Here is a 21527-nt window from a genome sequence, read left to right on the forward strand (position 1 = left end):
TTTTCTTAAAAGAAGATAGAAATGTTGCAGGCAAGAGATCGGAATGAAGCCAGAATACCTGCTATGGTACCAGCTTTCTAGAGGAACTGTCAGAAGAGGCTAACCAAAAGATCTTTCCACACTGCATGATTAGAGAGAACTTGGCAAAGGTAACAGGAAGGATACACAGGCAACTAAGGTACATCAGGTTGTGATTTCTGCAGTCAGAGCTTCAGACACCTGAATCTGCTGATTGTGGGAGATTGGTGTTTCTTAGAGGAAAGATAGCAGTAATTTTAAAATAGGTTTTAAACATTAATTTTTATATTAAAATACTCCTACTATATTTTTATATGATTATGTGCATTTCTAATCAGAAGCTTGCAAGTATTTAGCTCTGGATAATTACAGTTCATGTGTGCATACATAATATTTTTTACCAGAACTTAAATCCCCTATGGCATGTATCCACGGGCAGTTGCAGTGGCAACTCAAGTCTCCCAGAAGAATGACTTAATAGGGGGAAATCTGATTAAGACTATGGCAGTAAACTATAATACTGTCACAGCCTCCCCTCTCCTCCTTGTATTTGGGGAATGGTTGGTCGTTCAAGTCACTTCACCCTATTCTTACATCTATTAAACAAATGTCTTCCTAAAGACAATTCAGGCAAACTATTAGCTTGAAGTGGACGAAGGTAGAATCAGGAAGGATAGGGCTAAACAGGGATGGGTCTCTTCCAGGAAAAAAATAACTTTCCATAATTTATTTTTTTCTCTCAGACTTAAACATTTTCAGTGGTGTGTTTTTCAACACCTTCCCACTGAAGAAGGTTTTGTGAGCTTGCTTGCTTGTGTTTTTATCCTGCCGAGTTTGCTCTGAGATATTCTTTGTGCTATCATGAGCTGGCTATTACTCTTTTTTTCTTTTTTTCTTCTTCAGTAGGAAGGACTGTTTTCATTGTGTCCTGTTCTCTGTATGGCAATGCCTAGGTGAAGCTTTTTCATATTAGATTACCCAGATGGAATACCACCATTTAGGGAATGGGGGATGTGAGGATCCTGTTGGAAAACATGCTCTTAATTGTTTAGAATTCTTCTGAGCATATGCATTTCATCTTGAATTAAAATGGGTACAGTGTTCTTTTCATAAGAGTAAAGACATCTCCATTTGTAGTCAGTCTTCCTTGAGGTTATCACGGTAGGACTTACGCAGTGTTCACTATATACTCAGTATTTTACATCTGTATGATATGGGATATTTTGGATGAAAAAGGAAAAAAAGACCCCATACCTTGGTTTTATACAGCATGTGTTTGCATTTGAAGTATTACCATGAAGTGGTTATATTTTGAGTTCAGTGTTCATGCTTGTACACTTTAATTAAAAAGTTGTTCTTTCAGAAGATGAAATTCTAATTAAATTTCATCAGTTGACTAGTAGCAGAAAGGTTTAAAAGATAAGGTGATGGTTTCTTAATTAACAGAGTTGTTAACATAATATTCTAGTTTTCCTTAGCACCAAAATAATTTGCCATGACTTAATGGCACCTGGATTACCAGTGGGATCAGAGGAACAGACACAGATTAGTAGGTGGCATTCTGAACCCATTACAGGAAAAATCATGTTTTTGTTGCAGTCTGAGGAGCACTCCCCTATGCAACAACTTAAATTATGTTCAAATGTTTAGAAAATAACTTGTAAGAAATTCTATTGAACTTGACGTGAAAAAAATGTGAAATGAAGGCTGCCACGTTTTCTTTATGTAAACTGTAGATGATCTGCTGAAGTCATGGCTTTCCATGCCTCCTTTAAAAACTGGCTAAGTGTTTTGTGTGCATAGCTGCTCATAGATATATGACGGTTGCTATGACTTAAATCTAATTCACTATTCACAAGCAGCAGAGAAAGTCTCCTAAGTGATTTAAAATTCTTTGTTTGAAGCTGCCTGACTATTCTCACTTTGTTTTACTTGGATTCAGCAGTGCTTTTGCTTTATTTCTTTGAAGGAATAACCACAGTGTTGACAATGACGACACTGAGCATCAGTGCAAGACATTCACTGCCAAAAGTATCCTACGCTACTGCCATGGACTGGTTCATAGCAGTCTGCTTTGCCTTTGTGTTCTCTGCTCTTATTGAGTTTGCTGCTGTCAACTATTTTACTAATATTCAAATGGAAAGAGCCAAAAGGAAGACGGTAAAATCCCTTCTTGAATTTCCAGTTGCTCCAGTACAAAGAAAAAGAAGTACAGAAGAGACTCTTACGGTACGTTTTCAGTTTATACAAACATTTTCTGTCTTTTTGGTAGTGTTTCTCAGTAAAAAAAGGCCTTTAACTTCCTCCCAGGTTCCCTCTAAGCTAACGATGCAGTGAAGTCAGCCTAATGGAAGCCTAATGCTACACTATATTCAATGATAAAAACCTGTAAAACATGATTTAATTCTTACTTGCATTATTGGACTAACTCGGGGGAGAGGAGGAGGTTGTGTCCATCCGTACCTGCAGTCTCCTCTATATTTAGTTGTGTTTTGGTGAAGGTCAGTTAGGATGGGTATCTTTAGGAAACTTTCTTTCCCTTTGCACACTGATTCTGATTGGACTGATTATGCAGACCAAGATATTACAGATTATCTGTAACATAATAACATAATGAGATAACACGGGCAGCATGTTATCTTATGTGGCTCATGTCTTTAATGAATTAAAATAAGCTAAAGCGTTGGAGTTGTACCTTGCAGCAATTCCCTAGACATCACAGTTCTCTCTTCATTGCATGTATTGCCTATCTAGAGTTTTCTTTCTTCATCAGTTACAATTTCAGGAATTTTTGAAGAATGCTGGATGAAAACTTTGTGTCCACCATAGATTTCATTTTTATGTAATTTGTGTGTCTTTGCACAGGAGCTCACCTCAACTCCTGAAAAGGTTTTGGGGCTCTGTTTAACAAAATGCTTTCCAGCTTTCATAGTGCTTCGGGTTGTGTGGTAGCTATCTTACTGTGTAGACCAGTTAATAAAAGCTTGATCTCATTTCCAGTTAAGCTCAATGGTGATTCTCCTTTCCTCCCTCTTCCCATTCCCATATGCTTACTCTCTGCTGCATCTCTCCTTTTATTCATGGGACACCTAGGTAAGAAAGTCATTACAGCCCTTGCACCGGCCATGCGGTAGGCCAGCCGTGGCTGACTTGGCAACACTGCTCAAGAAGTAAGATGCTGACAGCAGCATTGTCATTTACTCTTCCTGTCAGGCTGACTTTGTAATTTCCTTTGGCTGAGCCATGATTTAAGAACCTCTGTTTTAGACTAACTCTTGGTAATTTTGTCTTCTGTTTCTTTTCACATCTCATTTGTCTCCTTCCCTATTCATCTGCTCTTTTTTCCCTTCCCACCCCTTCCATTTGCTATCGCTGCTCAGCTGCTGTCCACCCACTTCCATTTTTCTTCCTCTTTGTTGCTCTCCTACCGTAGATCATTACTGTCTTCAATCTCCTGGTTGTGGTGTTCTGTTAGCTCCCATTTCTGCTTAAAAGGATAGATGTGCTCCTGAAGAGTTCATCACTCGTCACTCTGTTGGCTGCTAGTAAGAGACGGGGACAAGAAAAAGTATGTTTATAGTAGCGTTAGCCTTGTACATAGAGGTATTAGTGCCGTTAGTTTATGCTAAACTTCTTGATTGTACAGCGTGCAGCTTAGTATAGTATCCTGGGCACTCCTGAGGAGTGTTAATAAATACTGCTTTTGGTGATAGTCAGGTTTTCCACAGGAAAATAAATTACATAAGAACAGTTTCATCCTAGGTTTATTTGTAAGATTTGATTAAAACAAAAGGAAAAATAGAAGTTTTCTCAGGTGGCAATGATGGAAGCTTAACAAAACTGTTTCGATTCGTGGTCAGAATTGCTGTCAGTCAGTCTTGTATCATGCTTAGCCATTTACACACGTTTTGGAGAAACTTCTTTCTCTCTTTTTTTTTTTCTGTTTTTTCTTTTTTTTTAACAACAGCAACAACAGAACACACACAGCTTTGCCCACGTTGAAAGCTAGGTAAAATGAGATGTGAACAGTTCTATTCCACTGCTTAATTAATACCTTTGTGGTAAATGTGGTAGTGTGCTTACAGGTTTGAGGATCTTGAAAGCACTCAAGGGAGCAATCTACTTTTTTGAAGGGTTACATGTTAATGTTATGAGTATGTAAGTGAGTGATAATGTTGATTGTGCCTTGAACTGTTATTTTTTTTATGGCTTTTTCTCCAATTATGCCTGTGCTAAGACTTGAGTCTTTGCTCTTCCAGGACAGGCGTACAGGGTGAGCCCACAGGTACTGTTATAAAGGCTTAGCTATCGTGCAGTCCTTTCCATGACTAGAGGATGACTTCTGGTCTCCTGCTGCGCAGAACAGAAACTAATATGGCTGTTCTAATTCGTTAGAATATGGCTGTTAGGCTCTGCTTTCCAACCTGACGTGTAATATAGACCTGTCCTTAAAATTTTTAGCTTTGCTTATAAAAGGCTACTCTAGAATTTTCTTATGCCTTATTATGAATCCGTTTTTTTTTTTTTCTGCACGTATACTGTCTAATCAGTGCTGATTTACCAGAGAGAGCAGAATCTCAGCTTCCCTGTGAGTTTGTGGTGCACAAAAAATGCAGGACAATAGCCTGACTGTAGCATGTAATCTGTAAGCATTGTTTTTTAACATAAAGACTACACATTTTATCTCCATAGCTAAATGATAGGCTTTGATTTCTTAACCCAGTTAGTGTTTAAAAAAAAGCCTGTACTACATTGCCACTATTGTGCTAGAAATTCTGTTGTTAGCAATGCAATTGCCAGAGCTCAAGGAAAAGTTTTATTTTAAACTTGAAACTTTTTTTCAAACAGACTTTGCCTAATCTGGTAAATTTGCCAGTCTCCCAAAGTTAAAAATTTTTATTTAGCTCAGGGAGGAAGTGTGTGTAAATTGGGAAAGAAAATGACCGAATCCTAAACCTACAGTTCTTTCTGGTGCGTATCTCACCATTTGCAACCTGCTTTGGATATTCTACTAATTGGAGGGGGAGATCCCTCTCTTATGCCTGTTAGTTCTGTACTTTTGCCCGCCTTGAAATGGCATACAGCTGGCTGCGCTGGCTTTTCATAGTGGAGGTCCCATCTGTATAAGTTCCCTGAAAACAAGAAAAATACAGAGCAATTGAGGCTCTTAAGGAAAACAAACAAGGTGATATTATACTTTTAAATGAGGGTTTCATTTTATGGGCTGTTGATTCTGCATTATTCACTGGATGGTTACGTGCATTTGATTTTTTTTTTTTAAATTTATTTTTTTTTCTCCAGTAATGTGGTGAGATTGTCCTAGAGAGGTTCCAGGAGGGAGAAAGTTGGGCTATGAAACTGGATTCCCTATAGAACATGGGGATTTTGATATCGATAGTACTAGAAATTAGGCATATTAATAGTAAAATTTGGTAAAATAAAGGTAAATTGCACGTAATTGGAAGTTCTTTTTTGACATGTATGTGTTTGGCCAATTTTTGACCATAGAATTAAAGTGGGTTTTCTATATTGAATCAGTTTATGTATTACCCACACCAACTAGAATTCTTGGTGGTGGGTTGTTTTTTTTCTTTTCAGTCAAAAACACTTTTCCAGTTGTCTTGGATCAAAGGCAACTCCTATCATTATGATCAAATGATTTGGGATGTGTTCATTCATATTATGTATTTCTTCACCACAACCAATACATCTTTACTGTAGCAAACATGGACTATATGCTTTTCCAAGTTATTCTCTTCTGTGTAATTATACTTACTTTTTTGGAGCCACATGGTGGGTGTAACTGATCAATATATTGATTACAGTAAGCATTAAATGAATTTCGGATGCTAGCCAAGTAATCTGAACTGTGTTAATTCCAACAAAAAATCCTGGTGTTGGGCTAATTTACTGGGCTGGGGGGAGGCCAGGGGCGAGCGGACAGCCTTTGTAGTGCCTGCAGATGCAGCGTGTGCTCCTCTATCACTTGATTTGGTTTTAGCCATGGTATTATTCAACCTCTTTTTACCCTCCTCCCCCTCCCTGCCCCATTTCAACTCTTTTTTCTTGTTGCCTATAACTTTGTGACATGAACTTAATGTGTTTCCATTAAGGAGGAGTGCAGTTCTGCAGTAGACATCCCATGAGTAGGACCCAAGCTTGTTTGAGATCTGCCTTGAGTTCTCAAGGGACTTGGACAACCTCACTCATCCCTTCTGTCAGCCACAGCGAGATAGTACTGGAGTCTGTCTAAGCCAAGGTCTCCTGTGGTATCCTTGTCTTGGGAGCAAGTTAAAATGCTCTCAGGTTAGAATGAATGAACTTGTCCCTAAATGTTCTGAACTCCTTTCTTTAGTAAAAGCAGAAGTGTTGTTGCAAGTCGGTGTGTGATGGAAATGAATGATTTATAGTTTGTTATTGCACTCCTGAGTCTATTTTTATGCTTCTGCACTGTTTCCTTTTCACTGTATTCCTATGAAGTTTATTTTTAAAGACCTACCCAATTTTGGAGATGAAGAATGCTACTGAAAAATAGTCTTCAAAAAATAGGCTCCTAAACACTGTTAGCACAAGCTTCAACCTCAGCTGTTTGTTAAAAGTGTGAAACTTGAAATAATAGGTCAGGCTCAAACAAACCTTTTGAATGGTATAATTTCTTCAAACTCAGTCACAAGTAGATGGTAACTCTTGAACTTGCTTCCTTTTTTCTGAAGCCAGTTAAGTGTCACATTGTCTTAAGTAAGTCCCGAAGCACCTAACGGAGGAACTCAAGGGTCAAACTCTTCAGTGCCATGTAGATGCACACTCCTCTACTCACCAGGAGGGTCCATGCTGGGGTGATATGTGACTGATGTGTTTCTGACAAGTTTACAAGAAACATTGTCATGTGGACAACCTTCATATGTGCTTTCATGTGATTAAGATGTATTTTCTGTGATGGGGAGTACTTGCCTTTTAGTCATATGATGGACACAGCTCAAGTTACATGAGGTGGGGTGGAGGGAGAGCAGGGATCCTTTGGCAGCATTTGGTGAACAAACATCTGGAGCGATTCATCTCTGTGTCCGACTCTGTGCCCTGTCTCATGACTTCCAGAGCAAGGACTGGGCCGGATGAATTGTTCTGATGGGCTGGGTACAATCCAGAGGCCATAGGCTGGATACTTCTTTTTTTGTTTGTTTGTTTTTTGTTTGTTTTGGGGTTTTTATTTATTTGTTTTGTTTTGTTGTTTTTTTGTTTTTGTTTTTGTGTGTGTCTTGTGTCTAAGGCCTAGACTGTAAGTGAAAGTGGAAATTTTAACCTTTGAACCAAAGCTTCTTTTTGAATATGTAGATGTATAATGAAGAGAGGTGCATAAAATGTACCATCTCTAGAGTAGTACTGGAAGGTATCGGGAAATGCACTTACCACTTAATTTCTTTGCTTCTTCCTTGGACTAGTGGAGAAATAGCTTCCCCTGTCCCAGTAAATAGAGAAATGGAGTTAAACCCGCCCATTGTTCACACATGTGGGGGGAGTTATCTGAAGAGCAGACAGATCTGAAGAGCAGGCAGATCTTAATGGCAGTACTTGGACCACAAGGTGATGGTCTGTTTACTGAACTCCTTATGTGGATGCGTAGCCTACTTCTTCTGTGTGACTTGTGTAGTCCTGCAGTTGGAACAGCATCTCAGTTTTAAATATAATAATCATTTTTTACTGTTTCACTACTTCTACACTGCCTAGGGTGTTATAGTTCGTTTGGTTTTTTTGGTTTGTTTTTTTTTTTTTAGGGCAGTGGCATTTAAAACTCAGATCCTAATGAAGGACTTAAGGCTTAAGAAATGAACCTTTTTATTAGGGCCTGTTGCGACAGGACAAGGGGGAATGGTTTTAAACTAAAAGAGGGTAGATTTAGACTAGATATAAGGAAGAAATTTTTTACGATGAGGGTGGTGAAACACTGGAACAGGCTGCCCAGAGAGGTGGTAGATGCCCCATCCCTGGAAACATTCAAGGTCAGGCTGGACGGGGCTCTGAGCAACCTGATCTAGTTGAAGATGTCCCTGCTCATGGCAGGGGGGTTGGACTAGATGACCTTTAAAGGTCCCTTCCAACCCAAACTATTCTATGATTCTATAAATGCATACAGTTCATGCAAATATAAGGACAGGACTATGCAAAGGGAGGCTGCTGTGCCATGTGAATAATTTTTTTGAGGTTAACAGTTTTCTGTCACTCTAGTTTCATTAGTCAATGTTTTTGCTCTCTATGATTTACAGTCATAATATGCTGGCATCATGTTTAAGTAGGATGAGAGTGGATGCAGGTCATAAACAACTGGCATGTTTTGTACTGAATGCTATTTGAAAGATAGGAGAGAATGACTACCTGGGGTAATGCTGCAGTGATTTAGTGGGAACTTTGAATGTTTGGATACCTGTAACAGAATAGATCCAAAATGGTTCTTAAAATATTTTATTAGCTGTGGTGCTCAGGTACAATGTTTTTTGGGTTCCCCCCCCCTTTTTTTTAATTGGTTTTGTTTGGTTTTTTGTTGTTGTTTTTCTTTGGTTTTTGTTTTTTACTTGGTTCGATAGACTTAGATAGTCCTACCCAGCAACTGGCACTACTCACAATGTATAAAGCTAAATATGTGCTCAAACAATATGATTGGGGCATAAATGTGGGGTGTACAATTTAAAATGGTTTTCTTAATATTTCACATAGTATGTCTTTCTAAATAGCACAAATTAAAGTGTTATATTAAAAAATTTGGTCTCTTTCCAAGAACCTGATATTGCTCTACCTTTAACATGGTTGGGTTGTGGAATAAATTTACACTGGAAGTAGAAACATTTGTCTTCGGTAAAGTGAGCAAAATAATTACTGGAAGTGTGCAATGTAGTATGACGTTTGGGGCTAGATTCTCACCCAACTTACCTGTGATGTAAAAAAAATTTTAAAAAGCCTGGTGTTGATAAAATGAACAAAATTGTTGGCCTTCAAAGTTGGGGAATGAGGTTTTTCTCATTGATAGTGGAAATGCTTTTTGTTTGGGTTATTTCTCTATTTTATTTTTTTTAAATATGCACAAAAAGCAGGATTTTAGTTTCAACACCTGATTTATAACTAAACAAGAGATCCTGCTGGAGTACTACCTTCCTAAACCTTACTAGGAAATGTGGTATTTGTTCACTCTTCAATTTTCTGTAAGTATTATAATGAACTACCACAATAAGGGAAGGGAGTATGAGGGATATGCTCTGCTGTTATTCATCTGGTGCTCAAATACCTGACAGTGTTTACTGTAGTTACTGGAAGACTTCATTTAAATGGTATTTAAGATAAGGCTTTTATTTTGGAAACCGAAGCATAGCTCAGTAATGTCAATCTTTCAAGTGGTTATTCTAGAAAATACTACACCCCATTGTTTTTAATTTTTAAAATACGCTTAAGTGCCTTTCTCTGTCATTGTGCTGATCTACTGAAAAGAGACACTCCTTATGGTTTCATCATTAGAATAAGCAATACAATCCTGTTTAACATGAAAATAACTTTTACTAATGTGAGTTGCAGGCATTAAGCAAGGTTTTGTATTGATCTAATTGAAATTTCCTTTTTTTTTTTTTGTATAGGCAAACATTAAGTACTCAAAAAAATATGTGGTGGCTTTTCAGAAACACTAAGTCAGAATAAACTTGTATCGTGACAGGAGTAAGATTTTCAGATTGCTCAGCATCCCTTATAATGCAAATTGTCAGGGAGTTTATAGTTTTCCCTGTGATGATTAGTATGAAATGATGGCTTTGAACACAAGGTTCTTCATATTTTCTGCTTAAACCTTTTTCTGTATTTATATTTAAATTTCAGTTTTGTTTCCCCTCTGCAAAGAGTTTTCAATACTGGTGAGCCCAATGACACTAAATTGCAATTGAGTTTCACAGCTGTGTGTGAGATTTCTAGCTGACTTCATTTTTACACCGGGAAAATCGGAGTCAGAAGAAATAAACATTGAGAGGCTTGGGAAAATCTACGAGGCAATGAGTGTTCAAGGCATTTTCAGCAAACTACTGAAGCAAATTTAACTATAGCTGTAAGGTCACTGAAAATTGAAAGATACAGAAAATAATGAAGGTCTTTGGTCCCTAATCGGCTGTTCTTCCTTTCATAGATGTTACACAGAGCACCTCCACAGTTGGTTAGCACACAACCTATCCTAATAGATTTATTTCCCCCTCCCTGTAGTTATGTTTTCAGTTCTTTTATTTTTGTCGTGATATAAATGAAATCTTTAAGAATTGTATGCACCAGTACTTAAGAACCATATATGTATGTATGCATATATATGGTTCTTAAGTACCATACAGGTGGATGGGTTTATTTGGCATAAATTTGGCATCCAATTTTTGAAAAAAAGCTCCTTCTAATTTATGTCTCTCTGTAACCTTGAATTCACTTTTCTTCTACCTCATGCACTTTTAGGCATGTGTAACGGTGGAACGTAAGATGGAGTGCTGCTCTTACCTCTCCTCCCCTCCCATCACATGATTCAGATCACAAAATGAGTAGCAGGGATGGTGCACTGGCTCTTATAGTTTATCTCCCCTCACTTTTTCTCCCCAAATAAACTGCATTGCTCTTTGTACTGCTAAACCTGTGGACTAGAATTCATTGTATTTTGTGGCAGGTGGAGCTTTTATTTGGTCATATTCCAGGGCTCTGTAAGGCAAAACAAAATCTCTGGTACTATTCCAGTAAAATTTTGATTGACTGGCTCTACAACATAATAGTAAAACATGGTAGATTTCTCCTCCAAGTTGTGCATTTGCTAGCAGCACGGCAATATGGTGACTCAGTGGGATTTGGGACAAGCAGCATTATTTACACTGATGACAACATGCTACTTCCCTGGTAAATGTCAAATGGTGTGAATTTGGCAGGCTATATAATGTCCTCCCAGAAGAACAGACTGTTTCCTTAGGAAGGAATGGTAAGGATAAAAACCATTATGGTAGAATTTAATAGGAAAATATTGCTAAATTACCACACAAACAATTTTCATGTTGCAGCTAAACAGTAAGTAATGCCAGGTTGCTTTAAGCCTTCCAATTTTTACGTGAGTTTTTGTTTGAATTAATTGAGATCTCCCAATTTGGGAAACCTATGCTTTCATACAGCACGTCACTGATCTTCCTGTATATTAATTTACCTGTGTCTTATTAAAGGTTTAATACTGCTGTCATGGAAGACTCTAATCTTAGTCTTGTAAAATTAACAGCGAGGCATAAAGATGTTTATTTACTGTTCACTTCTCATTTCATTATAGTAACACCTCATTGTTATATGCATGATTATTCTAATAAACAATTCAAATTCTTCCATGCAATTTTAAAACTGCTTTGATTGTGGTACCCTTTTCAGGTTGTGGGGTTTTTTTGTTGTTGTTTTTTTGTTTTGGGGTGTGTTTGTTTGTGGGGTTTTTTTTTGTTTGGGTTTTTTTTGTTTTTGTTTTTTTTTTACTTAGGGAGATTAAGTATCCAAAATGGTGATTAGGCACCTACAAGGCTTAATTACTAAATTTCCCTGGGTAGGCATGTACAGAACTGACTTGCTGCTTCCAAAGTGTTTGTCATGCATCTTAGGTGGAAAGATACCTACTCCGTTTCATCTGACTGGCCAGCATGCCTGTTAGATAGAGCCTCCCACAAACCCCACGTGGGAGCCTGAGCAGGCTTGAGTCCTGCCCCTTCTGACTTGGAGAACTGTATTAATAAAGAGACTGCTAGGTAGTCCATGGGATGTTAAGTTCCTATTGAAGCTGCTCTTGTTACGTTAAATAATTTATATGGGGCCAGGGAGAAGGAGAGGAATTGACTCTGGAGCCAGCTTGTCTGTGCATGCGCTGCAACGGGAGAGTGAGATTGAAGTGTGCAGAACGCAACATCTATAACAAGGAACGAGGACCACTTGTCCTAGAATATCCAGTGGCCTGGTGGGGAAGCACTTGAGATGTGGGAAGCCTGTGTTGATATCACTGCAACAGTCAGTGCAGATTTGACAAGAGGTCTCCTATCACCAAACCTAGGTTCCCATCCTGGTCTCTGGGTTAATATAGAGGAGGACAGAGCCTTTTTGTGTGTGTCTTTTCAGTGTGACTTTGCTATCTAGCTTCAGGAAAGAGCTCAGAGCTGAGAGTGCTGGGTAAAGTTGGATGGCTGCTTCTGCAAAGGCATGTAATCTAGGCTCTGATCCTACCCAGGGCATTTCTCTCCAGCTTTGACAGCTGCTTGCTGGATGTCGAAGCGTTAGCTCTCTCCCACTAGAACAGGTACCAGATGGTGGTGTTGCGACTTGTAAATTCTGCTGTGAATTTATCCCTGAGAAAGTAGAAGCTACTGCTTTAAATATTGTACTGCCTCTGTCCCAGAGAAAGATACCACTTTAGTGAAATCCTGTGTGAAAGATCCACTTAAGGATCTAGAAAATACATTGGCCTGCAGCAATGAACTCTGTTTCAGTAAACAAATGGTGCAAAAACAGCCTTGCACAATGTTGCTGTGAAGGTCTGTCGTAGGATGAGGCTGACGCAGGTCTTCTGAAATGTCTATATATCCAACTCCAAGACTGCTGAACTATTTTCTTTTCCAAGGAGTGCCGAGGCAGATTAGAAGAATAGACCTGAATTATATTGCAAATGCGTGGCCCTAGTTTTAATGTGTAGTACTCCTGGTTCTCTGTTAGCTCAGGCAATAGGAACTGCTTACTTTGGATTTAAATCCCCACAGAATGTATCCTTCATATGAACTATGAAGCAATTTAAAATTGCAGAGACTGAGTTGCAGCTGCTATGTAGAGCACTAACAGGCTATAGGAAGATGCTCTTGAGTAGTATGAAGGAGCTAACTCCGTACAGTGCTGTACCAACACAAGAATTTCTCACAGCTTGCCGTGTTCTTGTGCTTACCTTCTTGAATACAGTCCTGAGGATGGAGTTGCCTGATGCCCTGGTAATCACTTTTATCATTGCTGCATTCTCCCCAGGACGTGGCATGTGACTTTTAAATAGTGTTCTTGTTTGTTTTACAGGTTCTACATTGGCCTTATCATAGGCAATACGTACTGTGGTTGTTACCAGCTCTCTTTCTTTGTTCTGTAACAAGATGACTAAGTTTGTCAGTTCAGTATTGTATATTGCTGTGCTGATGATCCCCTTCCCATGAATCTCAGCTCAGCCGCTGCACGCTACTTCAGTTCATGTTAAATTTGCAATCTTGACTTCATTGAAGTGCAAAATTGGCTTGCTTGTCAAAAACTGGTAATACATACAAAACAATCCAGTACTTTATTTTTTTGGCTCAAGTAAACACTTGTGTAGGCTTTGGGAAAGTTTCAGAATTTCCACATTATGTGAGCAGCTGTTTATAGTGTGCAAACCTTGTTAAATATTGAAGAGTTTAGATTGACTCATATTTGTGCATCATTTTAGTGCAGTAGTAAACAGCAGTATCCATCGAAGTTGAGTTTAGATGGAAAAGCAAATGATGTGAGAATTGATTTTTTTGCAATAGATTTGTTGTTGGGTGGGGTTTTTTTTTGTTGTTTTGTTTTATACATTCTGCCATAGAAGCTGACCACCAAACTTGTTCCACAAATCTGCCACAGTATTTAACAATAAATTGTATAGATTTATCCTGAAGTGTGCTAACAGCATCGTTCATTGTATTATTCATGGTCAATTGCACATGAATCCACTTGTCGAGGGAAGGTTACAGCATTAATTACCACATTTTACACACGCCTGCAAGGAGGTTGGTTTAGTCATCCTATCTTCATGCCAAATAAAATGGACTTTCTGCTCTAGGACTAGCAAAAGGGCATTTTACATCAGGACTTTTTACATAGGAAGAATCCGTGCTGAATGTATCTTTCCCCATTTCAGTTCTTTTAAAGACAAAAATCCTGCAAAATAGCATCTGATGCTTAAAAGTAAAGCAAGATCTCTATGCTTTTTAATACAGTAAATATTTCAAAAGCTTTTTGCATAACTGCATGCTGTTTTATTGATCATGATAAAACAGTTTCCATCTTCTCAAATAAATTTAACTTGGCAAATCATTAGTTGACCCTCAGACTACAGGGAACGCAGCTATCCTTCAATATTTTATTCCAGATCTGGTGCCTTTTTAATGAGTTTAATACCAAATTTGGTGGAAGTCTATTATCACCTCATGTAAATTAGAATCATAGAATCATAGAATCATTTAGGTTGGAAAAGACCCTTAAGATAGAGTCCAACCTAACACTATTAAGTCCACCAATTAGAATATGTGCCTATTATTATTCAGGGTGGGCAGAACAACCAAACCCCAGAACTAAAACAGCTCTTAGCTGAAGTGCTAGGAATTACCAGTCACTTCTGTGACATGCTTTTGCATTGATATCTCAGAAGGCTACATCTTTGCAAAGATCTGACATGCTCTGCTCTGAGCTGTAAATCATCTGACTGCACCCCTTGATTGTAAACTGCAGTGAGGTTTTTGCTTGTTTCTTTAGTTTTAGTACACAAATTTCCTAAAGAACTTGGATGTTGGAGCACGTCATCCACAGACCTGGTGGGATCTCAGTCCTGCGTACGCACCTGGTGCCTGAGGAGACCCAGGTCTCTAAGGGAGTGATGCTGAAACCTCAAATCCAGAATGCTGAATCCCAGCCAGATGGAGCACCATGGGAGAGGGCTTTGGATGTGTAAGCTTGGCCCTCAGGAGCTGCTATTTACAACTAGCATGCTCCAGCTGTTTTCAACAAATAGGGAGGCAGAGGTGTGTCGCAGGCTTAATAACTGGAACACTTCTCCAGGAGATGGGAGATGTGAACAGATTCAATTATTTCCTTGTCTGACAGAATTTGAACCTCCTGTCCTATCCTAAGGCCCCCTGCCTCCCCAGTAAAGTATGCTAATGCATAGAATGGGAGCTTTCTAAATCTCTCGCACTGACCTGCTTTTTTTTTTTTTTTTTAGTTGTGTGGACTAATGGAATATTCATTTGGATAGAAAGAAGGAGTGATTATCAATCTTCTCTGAAAAAGACTGGAGTCTTCCTTATGTTTGGTCGATTCCTTGGCTTTGTTGGTGCAGCCACCTATCTACCTCTGGCATGTTGTACCTTTTAGTGTCCCTAAATCAAAGTCTCGGTGATAAATGTTTGAAGTCCCATGGAGGCTGAAACTTAGCTTTCACTGTTGCCAATCTTGGCTGTTAAAAATCAAATAAGAGATCAGTGATGTAGATTCTTGGCATTAACATATCCCAGCCAACCACAAATCTTCATTTATCCAATGAAGATGTGCTACAATTATTACAAAAAGTATATTCTTAGATTATTATCAAGCTCTTTGTCTATGCATGGACAGAAATGGTGCTCTCGGATTGCCCAGGATTTTGAAACTTTCATCCATAGTGTTTCTGCCGGTTAAGGTTCAGAGGCTGAATTCTCCTGACAGGATCAATAGCAAGAAAGTTTCCTCTTGAAGGAGGATATAGCAAAGCAAAGTACTTACAACTTCTGGTTTGGTGGTGGTTGTGAAGTGTGGAGTTGGTTGGACCAAGTCAGAATGATAGGCTATTTCAAAGGAAGGGTGAGGTGACATTTACATAAGAAGCAAGTTGTTGTGTTTATAGAAAGGCAATCTTTATCAAACGTATTAAGGTTGGCGTTGTATGCTGTAATACACTGCATTTTATGATAGCTTCCAGGCTCCCATTTTGCATTTCTGAGCTACACCGTTTTAAATGTCTCCCAAAAATCTCACTGAAACGTCTCCAGAAAATCAGATCCTTTCTCAATCTAGAGTGAGAATCTAAAAAAAGTGGACTCAGTAATTCCTGTGGAGCCCCATCTGGAATAGCACAGCAGCTCTCTGTTGGCTCAGGATAATTGAGTGGTTTCCTGACTTGCCCTCAGAAAGGAGTCTTTACTTGAATAATACTTTCATTTCATGGGTTACATTTAATTTAGTTTCCATTTGATTTTCATATTTTATTTCTTGTTTTCATGCCTTCAAACTAAAAGCTACCGGTAGGCAGGAGGTTTGTGTTTCTTGGTGTTATTTTTAAAAAGACGAAGTAAAATAATTTGGGGAGGCAGCAAGGGATTTACATATGTATATAATTTTATTGGTCAGATTGTCATTATCACAATATCCTTTTATTAGGGGTATGCAGCATAGCTGAAATGTCTGTGGAATGTTTTGCTTAGTACAAACTGAATGTTGCATTTCACTATGTTTTGCAATGTAGTGGTTAACCTGACTTCTGCTGATGTCAACAGAATTTGGTTTGTTAAGGCTTGGCCATGGAACCAACCTTGTTTAATACTTCTATAGTGACCTTGGCACTAACCTTCAGGTGATGTAGAGTTGTGAGATGGCATCAGTACAGATGAGGAATAGACTAATGTGGGAAGAAATGAATTATCCTTCTAACATTGAATAGAGGAATATGTAGGGATCATATGTATACAAACAATAACAAGAATTTTTGCTAGAAACTTTTCAGCTGGAGAAACCAAAAGTGAGACACACCTGAGTGCCTTGAAGGAGGAGAATGAGCTATTGTCATGATATAGTCTTGAGTAAGGCAAGTGCAAGAAAAGGATATTTGAGGGGAGGTGGTGGGCAATGTGCTGGTAAGGCCACCCTGAGAACGAGTGTGCATTCTGCTCAGCTTTGACAGGGCACGGAGCTGGGTGCTCGCCACTCACAGCGTGAGTGATATAGCTGTCCTGTTAAAAAAGGGAGCAGTGAGGTAGGCTGCCTGCCTCTTGTTTTGCTGGTGCATGGTGATTCTGCAAAACCTGCTGGGGACAGGAGTTGGAGTGTGTTCCCCTTAGGGCTTCTGGGCCAGTGCATAAGGTATTGGAGCTAAGCACTCACCCAGGAGATTTTTTTATCTCCAATATTTAAGTTGCTCCCAGCACCGTTAGAGTGAGAATTAATGGTTCTGCAGTGGCCAAAGCCCCTGCCTTTCCATGTGTAATGTAACATCTCTCTCCATGGAACATGCTTGTTTCAGTATGTTTCAAGGACAAGGTTCAATTCAAGAACACAAATCCAAACTATTACAATGACATTACGCAAGAACAACCAGTTTTCAGTGATATGTTGTCTGTGGAGCACGTTAGAAATACCATTTCTAATTTCCATGCTCTGAGTGCTTGGAAGGTGGTTTCCAGAGAATTAACAAAAAATATTTTTGGGGCTTGTTATGCAGTGCTATGTTGTGATATCTTACGATGTTATCCATTTGGGCTTTGTGCACATTGTGATACTTACATGGAAACTGGGTTTCTCTCTAAACTTAAGATTCCTGAAGTATTGGAAGTTTTGGGTATCAGTGGCAAGAAAGAGAATGCCCAGTAGACTTTTAAACAGTTGCATGTTTTGACCATTTGAAATAGTGTAGATAATTTTATTCTAGAATAAACACTGTAATGGGATGTGAGTAGTGGGTTTTATAGCAACAGGTCTTATTTGGTCACTCAGATGACAGCTGAAGTGGGGGGAAGAGGAGGTATTATGCAAATGTATTGATGGAAGCAAGTTCCCACAAAAGAAATAGAAATGACTGGGATGTGAGAAGGAGCCTGGCTGTTACCTGTCTGTCTTACCAGTGTCTGTGGTTGATGATGCACGGAAGGGAAGGATACTGAGCTGGTGGTTGAAAACAGGTGACAGTACAATTGAGCAGGAGTGTTAAACGGTGCCTCTGAATTGCACTTAATTCTCTGTTCTACTCTTGGGACCATTCTTTTATGGTTGCGCTTGAAGTGGTTGAAGATGTGGTATTCCTGTTCTCCAGCAGCACCACCTCTAAGCTACTGGTCTAATGTAGGCAGAGAGCAGGAGGAAAGCGAGACATATCTTAGTTCCAGTGCAGATCTACTTTGCAACCCCTGTCCCAGCCCATGGGCTTTTGCTCCCCAGGCACTGCTTGAGAGTTTTATGATGGGAGAATCTTACTTGAGCAAAGCCAGGTTGTCCAAGGATCTACATGTAGAAGGTAAAACTTACCTCTTCTCAATGACTCTAGTGCCAGCTTCTTCATAGCACAGAGCTATTGTTTTGGACAGTGAACATTGATGACTTGCATCTGCTTAGCTTTGCAAGCCTTCAAGTAACATGCAATACTCCATCAGGTATTACCAAGTCTCTAGAAAATGCACTCGTCTCCTGACTGTATTTTATAATTTCAATTTAGCAGTCTTGAACGCTGCTTTACTATTCCAGGGTCATTCACCGTTGATCACAACCCCAGTGTGAAAGTATCCAAATTGCACACCTGTGTGTACTTCTGCACTTCCCGAAGAGTGACTCAGGCTTCTCTTTCGAACAGTACAATTAGTGTTTCTTTCAGGAAATACCAGTTTGCTCTGGTGTTTATTCCAGTCCTCTTTGGATTGCAGATGCAGAAAAATAAATAAAAGGGATTGACACGCTGCTATGCAGGAAGGAAAACTGTGAAACCTAAGAGGGATTATTTGATGTATCAACCATGAGCTGGCAAATACATCAGCCACGAACTGGCATATATCTGTGACAGCTTCAGATAAATTCAGGCCAGCAGTATTGCCAGTGACTGATTTGTACTGCAATTAACAGGATTTAGGACCAGCATTCTGGCCATGGTGGGACTACTGGAGATGTCAAGTGATTTTTTTTTTTTTTTTTTTTAATTGTAATTGCTTTTTCAGATCTTTTTTTTAGCTCCCATTTCTCTGTTTCCTTGAGCAGAACAGCTAAGCACAACTGATGCAGCAGACAGACATGGTTGTCACTCTTCTCACTATTCAAGGTACTAGTACCTTGAATAATAACACCTGAGTTGTTCTCCGTTACTGCTCTGGCACTTAGCTGGAGGGAATTGCTGTTGGATGAAGGAGGGAAGAGAGATTGCTGCCCACTTTCTCTCCCTTTTCCTTGTGCTGTGAGCTTTGGCAGGGTTCTCTGGTAGAGGGGAAAGAAAGGGGAGCCAAAGGCACAGGAGGTGTGGTGCAGGGCAATGCTTGGGAACAGTGTCATCAGAGAGGTGCAAAACATGTGATTTTTGATATATAACAAGTGATTGTTTGGTCCTGCCTGTATTTAGATCTGTATTGCTGCTGTTGAGTATATGTACCCTATCTGCCATTAAATCTTTGTCTTTTGGAAAACAGTGAGCCTTTGCACAAAATATATTCACATATTACATCTAAAATATAGTATGTTTTATATTATATTTTAGTGCAGGGCTGAAGGTTCAAAAGAAGTCTGTTCTTCAGGTACCCTTCCAGAAGGAGGTTCAAGAGATGTTAGGCTTCCTCTTAAATGCAGAGAAGAAAGGCAGAGCCTGAGTCCCACTCCCAGAAGTCAGTAAAATATTAAACTCTGCTGGATTTCCCATCTGTACTTCCTTATCTGTATTTCAGTTTCTCATCCAGCCTAATAAGTACTATTTGGCTTAAGCACATCTTTCAGGAAGGCATCCAGACTTGCCTGAAGACACCAAGTGATGGAGAATTCACGGCTTTTCTTAGTTAATTAATGGAAAGGAGTAGTTGATGAAAGACTGCTTTATTCACTGGTTCAATTGCAGCTGGAGAATGTATTGCCTGTGGTTGATGTGGAAAAGCACTGCCTTTATTTCTGAAAGAGCAGCAATGTGGTAATTTGGTGTGGTATATAATTGCATTTTAATAGCATCTATTATAGAAGACAGATTACAGTTCCTAATATATGGTAGTTACTTTTTTGGAGATATAAAACTGAAGTAAACCATCATGGCTGGTAAGTTGCATCTAGAACGTTTTTATATCATCAGAAAAATAAGTAAACATCAGAGAATTTTGTTTTGAGCATAAGCCTGGAAAAACCCCCCAACTCTAACCCAAGAATCCTTAGCCTCATGGTATTAAGTTTACATAGGTACCACATCACATGGAGTGTGATGCATCAGATGTGTTCACCCTGGTATTCCAGCCACAGGTAAAAGGAACTCATGTTTATCACTTTATATGCTATTAAATCTATTTTCACGAGGTGTGGTATCTTCAGGATCAAGCTTCTGGTTATGTTTGTGAGTATTATTCTGATAGTTCTTGGTTATAAAGTTTCCATTGCTTCTGTTTAAGTGTTTATTTTAAGAATGACTAGTATTTTTTTTTTTTACTTTGCAGAGTACAGATGCCAATTCAAATGTGAGGAAAAGAATGAATGCCACAGTACAGTCTGAAGCTGATGGTGGGAGCCGAATTGACACAAGGCACAGCTCCATCCAGCCTCCCTCTGTAGCTCAGGGGTCTTCTGACATTACACCCCGCTCCCTTTCTGCATCAAGTCCCAACCCTTTCACACGCATCAATGCATCAGAGACATTATCTTCTGCAAGAGCTACCCCTCCCGCTCCTCCTTCTACCCCAATTTTAACTGGATTTGTATCCCAGCATGCCACAGCTGGATCCCCTTCCATTCAGCACTTGCTTGGATCTAGACTGGAGCAGATTCAGACCACCACACCTAACACATTAGGAGCATCTGCAAAGCCATCTACTGTCACACCACCTGCTCCCCCCGCCTCCCACTCTGGCACGAGTAAGATAGACAAATATGCACGCATTTTATTTCCTGTTACCTTTGGAGCATTTAACATGGTCTACTGGGTGGTGTATCTATCCAAGGATACCATGGAAAAATCGGAAAGTCTAATGTAGTTTTGCTGCTATGTAGTAGTTTCTAAATTATATTCACATCTGATGCAGAGTTTCTTCTTTTGAAACTATTTAAAAAGGTCAGTAATTCTTATTTATAATAGCTGTGTGCTACTTTCCCATTGTAAAGGCTGGAGTTATTGGGGATAATTAGTTAACTCCCACCAGGGTAATGGGTAACAGATTTGTCTTCCTCCCTTCAGCTAGCAGTGAACAATCATTCTCTTCAGACAGACTACTCTGGCTGCGCAGAACTTGCCTTTGGGAGGAACATGCACCCCAAACAGATCAAAAGTAGAGGTGCACAGCTGTGCAGTGGAACACATCTTGACTGCTAGGAATACGCATGTTGATTATTAAAAATCCCTGAGGCACCCAGCACTGCTGTCTGGGCACAGCATTGCATTCTCTGAGTGCAAGGTCCATGTCCTGAATATTTTGACAGTGCTTGCTAGAAAAGGACTTTCCCTGCTAGATTAAAATTGGCAGAATGGGGGGAAGAAAATGAACAGTGGAAAAAGAAAAGAGAGTCCAGCCTGGGAGAGTGCAACTCCAGAAAAGTTATGCAAAGGAGTTGTAGAGCTCCGTATATTTTTACTAAACATTATTTTGCGTTGCAACCTGGGAAATTCTCACTCCAAAATAAGAATGAGTGAACCTTGTAAAATCTGAAATCTGATGTAATTCTCAAAATTGGAGTTTTTTGTTTTGTAAGATGATCTTAAGTGTGTGGCTCTTCTTTGACCTTGCTGACCAGCTTGAGCGGATTTATTCCTAAATTACATC

The 21527-nt window shown here is 39.3% G+C and overlaps 1 protein-coding gene across 1 annotated transcript in view; it reads left to right on the top strand.

The window, feature by feature from the left end:
* Positions 1-20744, top strand: part of GABRA4 (gamma-aminobutyric acid (GABA) A receptor, alpha 4) — a 29943-nt gene extending 9199 nt beyond the window's left edge. The window contains exons 7-8 of the mRNA XM_009573873.1: positions 1988-2247; positions 20211-20744. Coding sequence (XP_009572168.1) covers positions 1988-2247; positions 20211-20744 — 794 coding nt within the window. The remainder of the gene's footprint in view (positions 1-1987; positions 2248-20210) is intronic.
* The last annotated feature ends 783 nt before the right edge of the window (positions 20745-21527 follow it).

Source organism: Fulmarus glacialis, unplaced genomic scaffold, assembly GCF_000690835.1.
Source record: "Fulmarus glacialis isolate BGI_N327 unplaced genomic scaffold, ASM69083v1 scaffold10170, whole genome shotgun sequence".
NCBI classification, from domain to species: Eukaryota; Metazoa; Chordata; class Aves; order Procellariiformes; family Procellariidae; genus Fulmarus; species Fulmarus glacialis.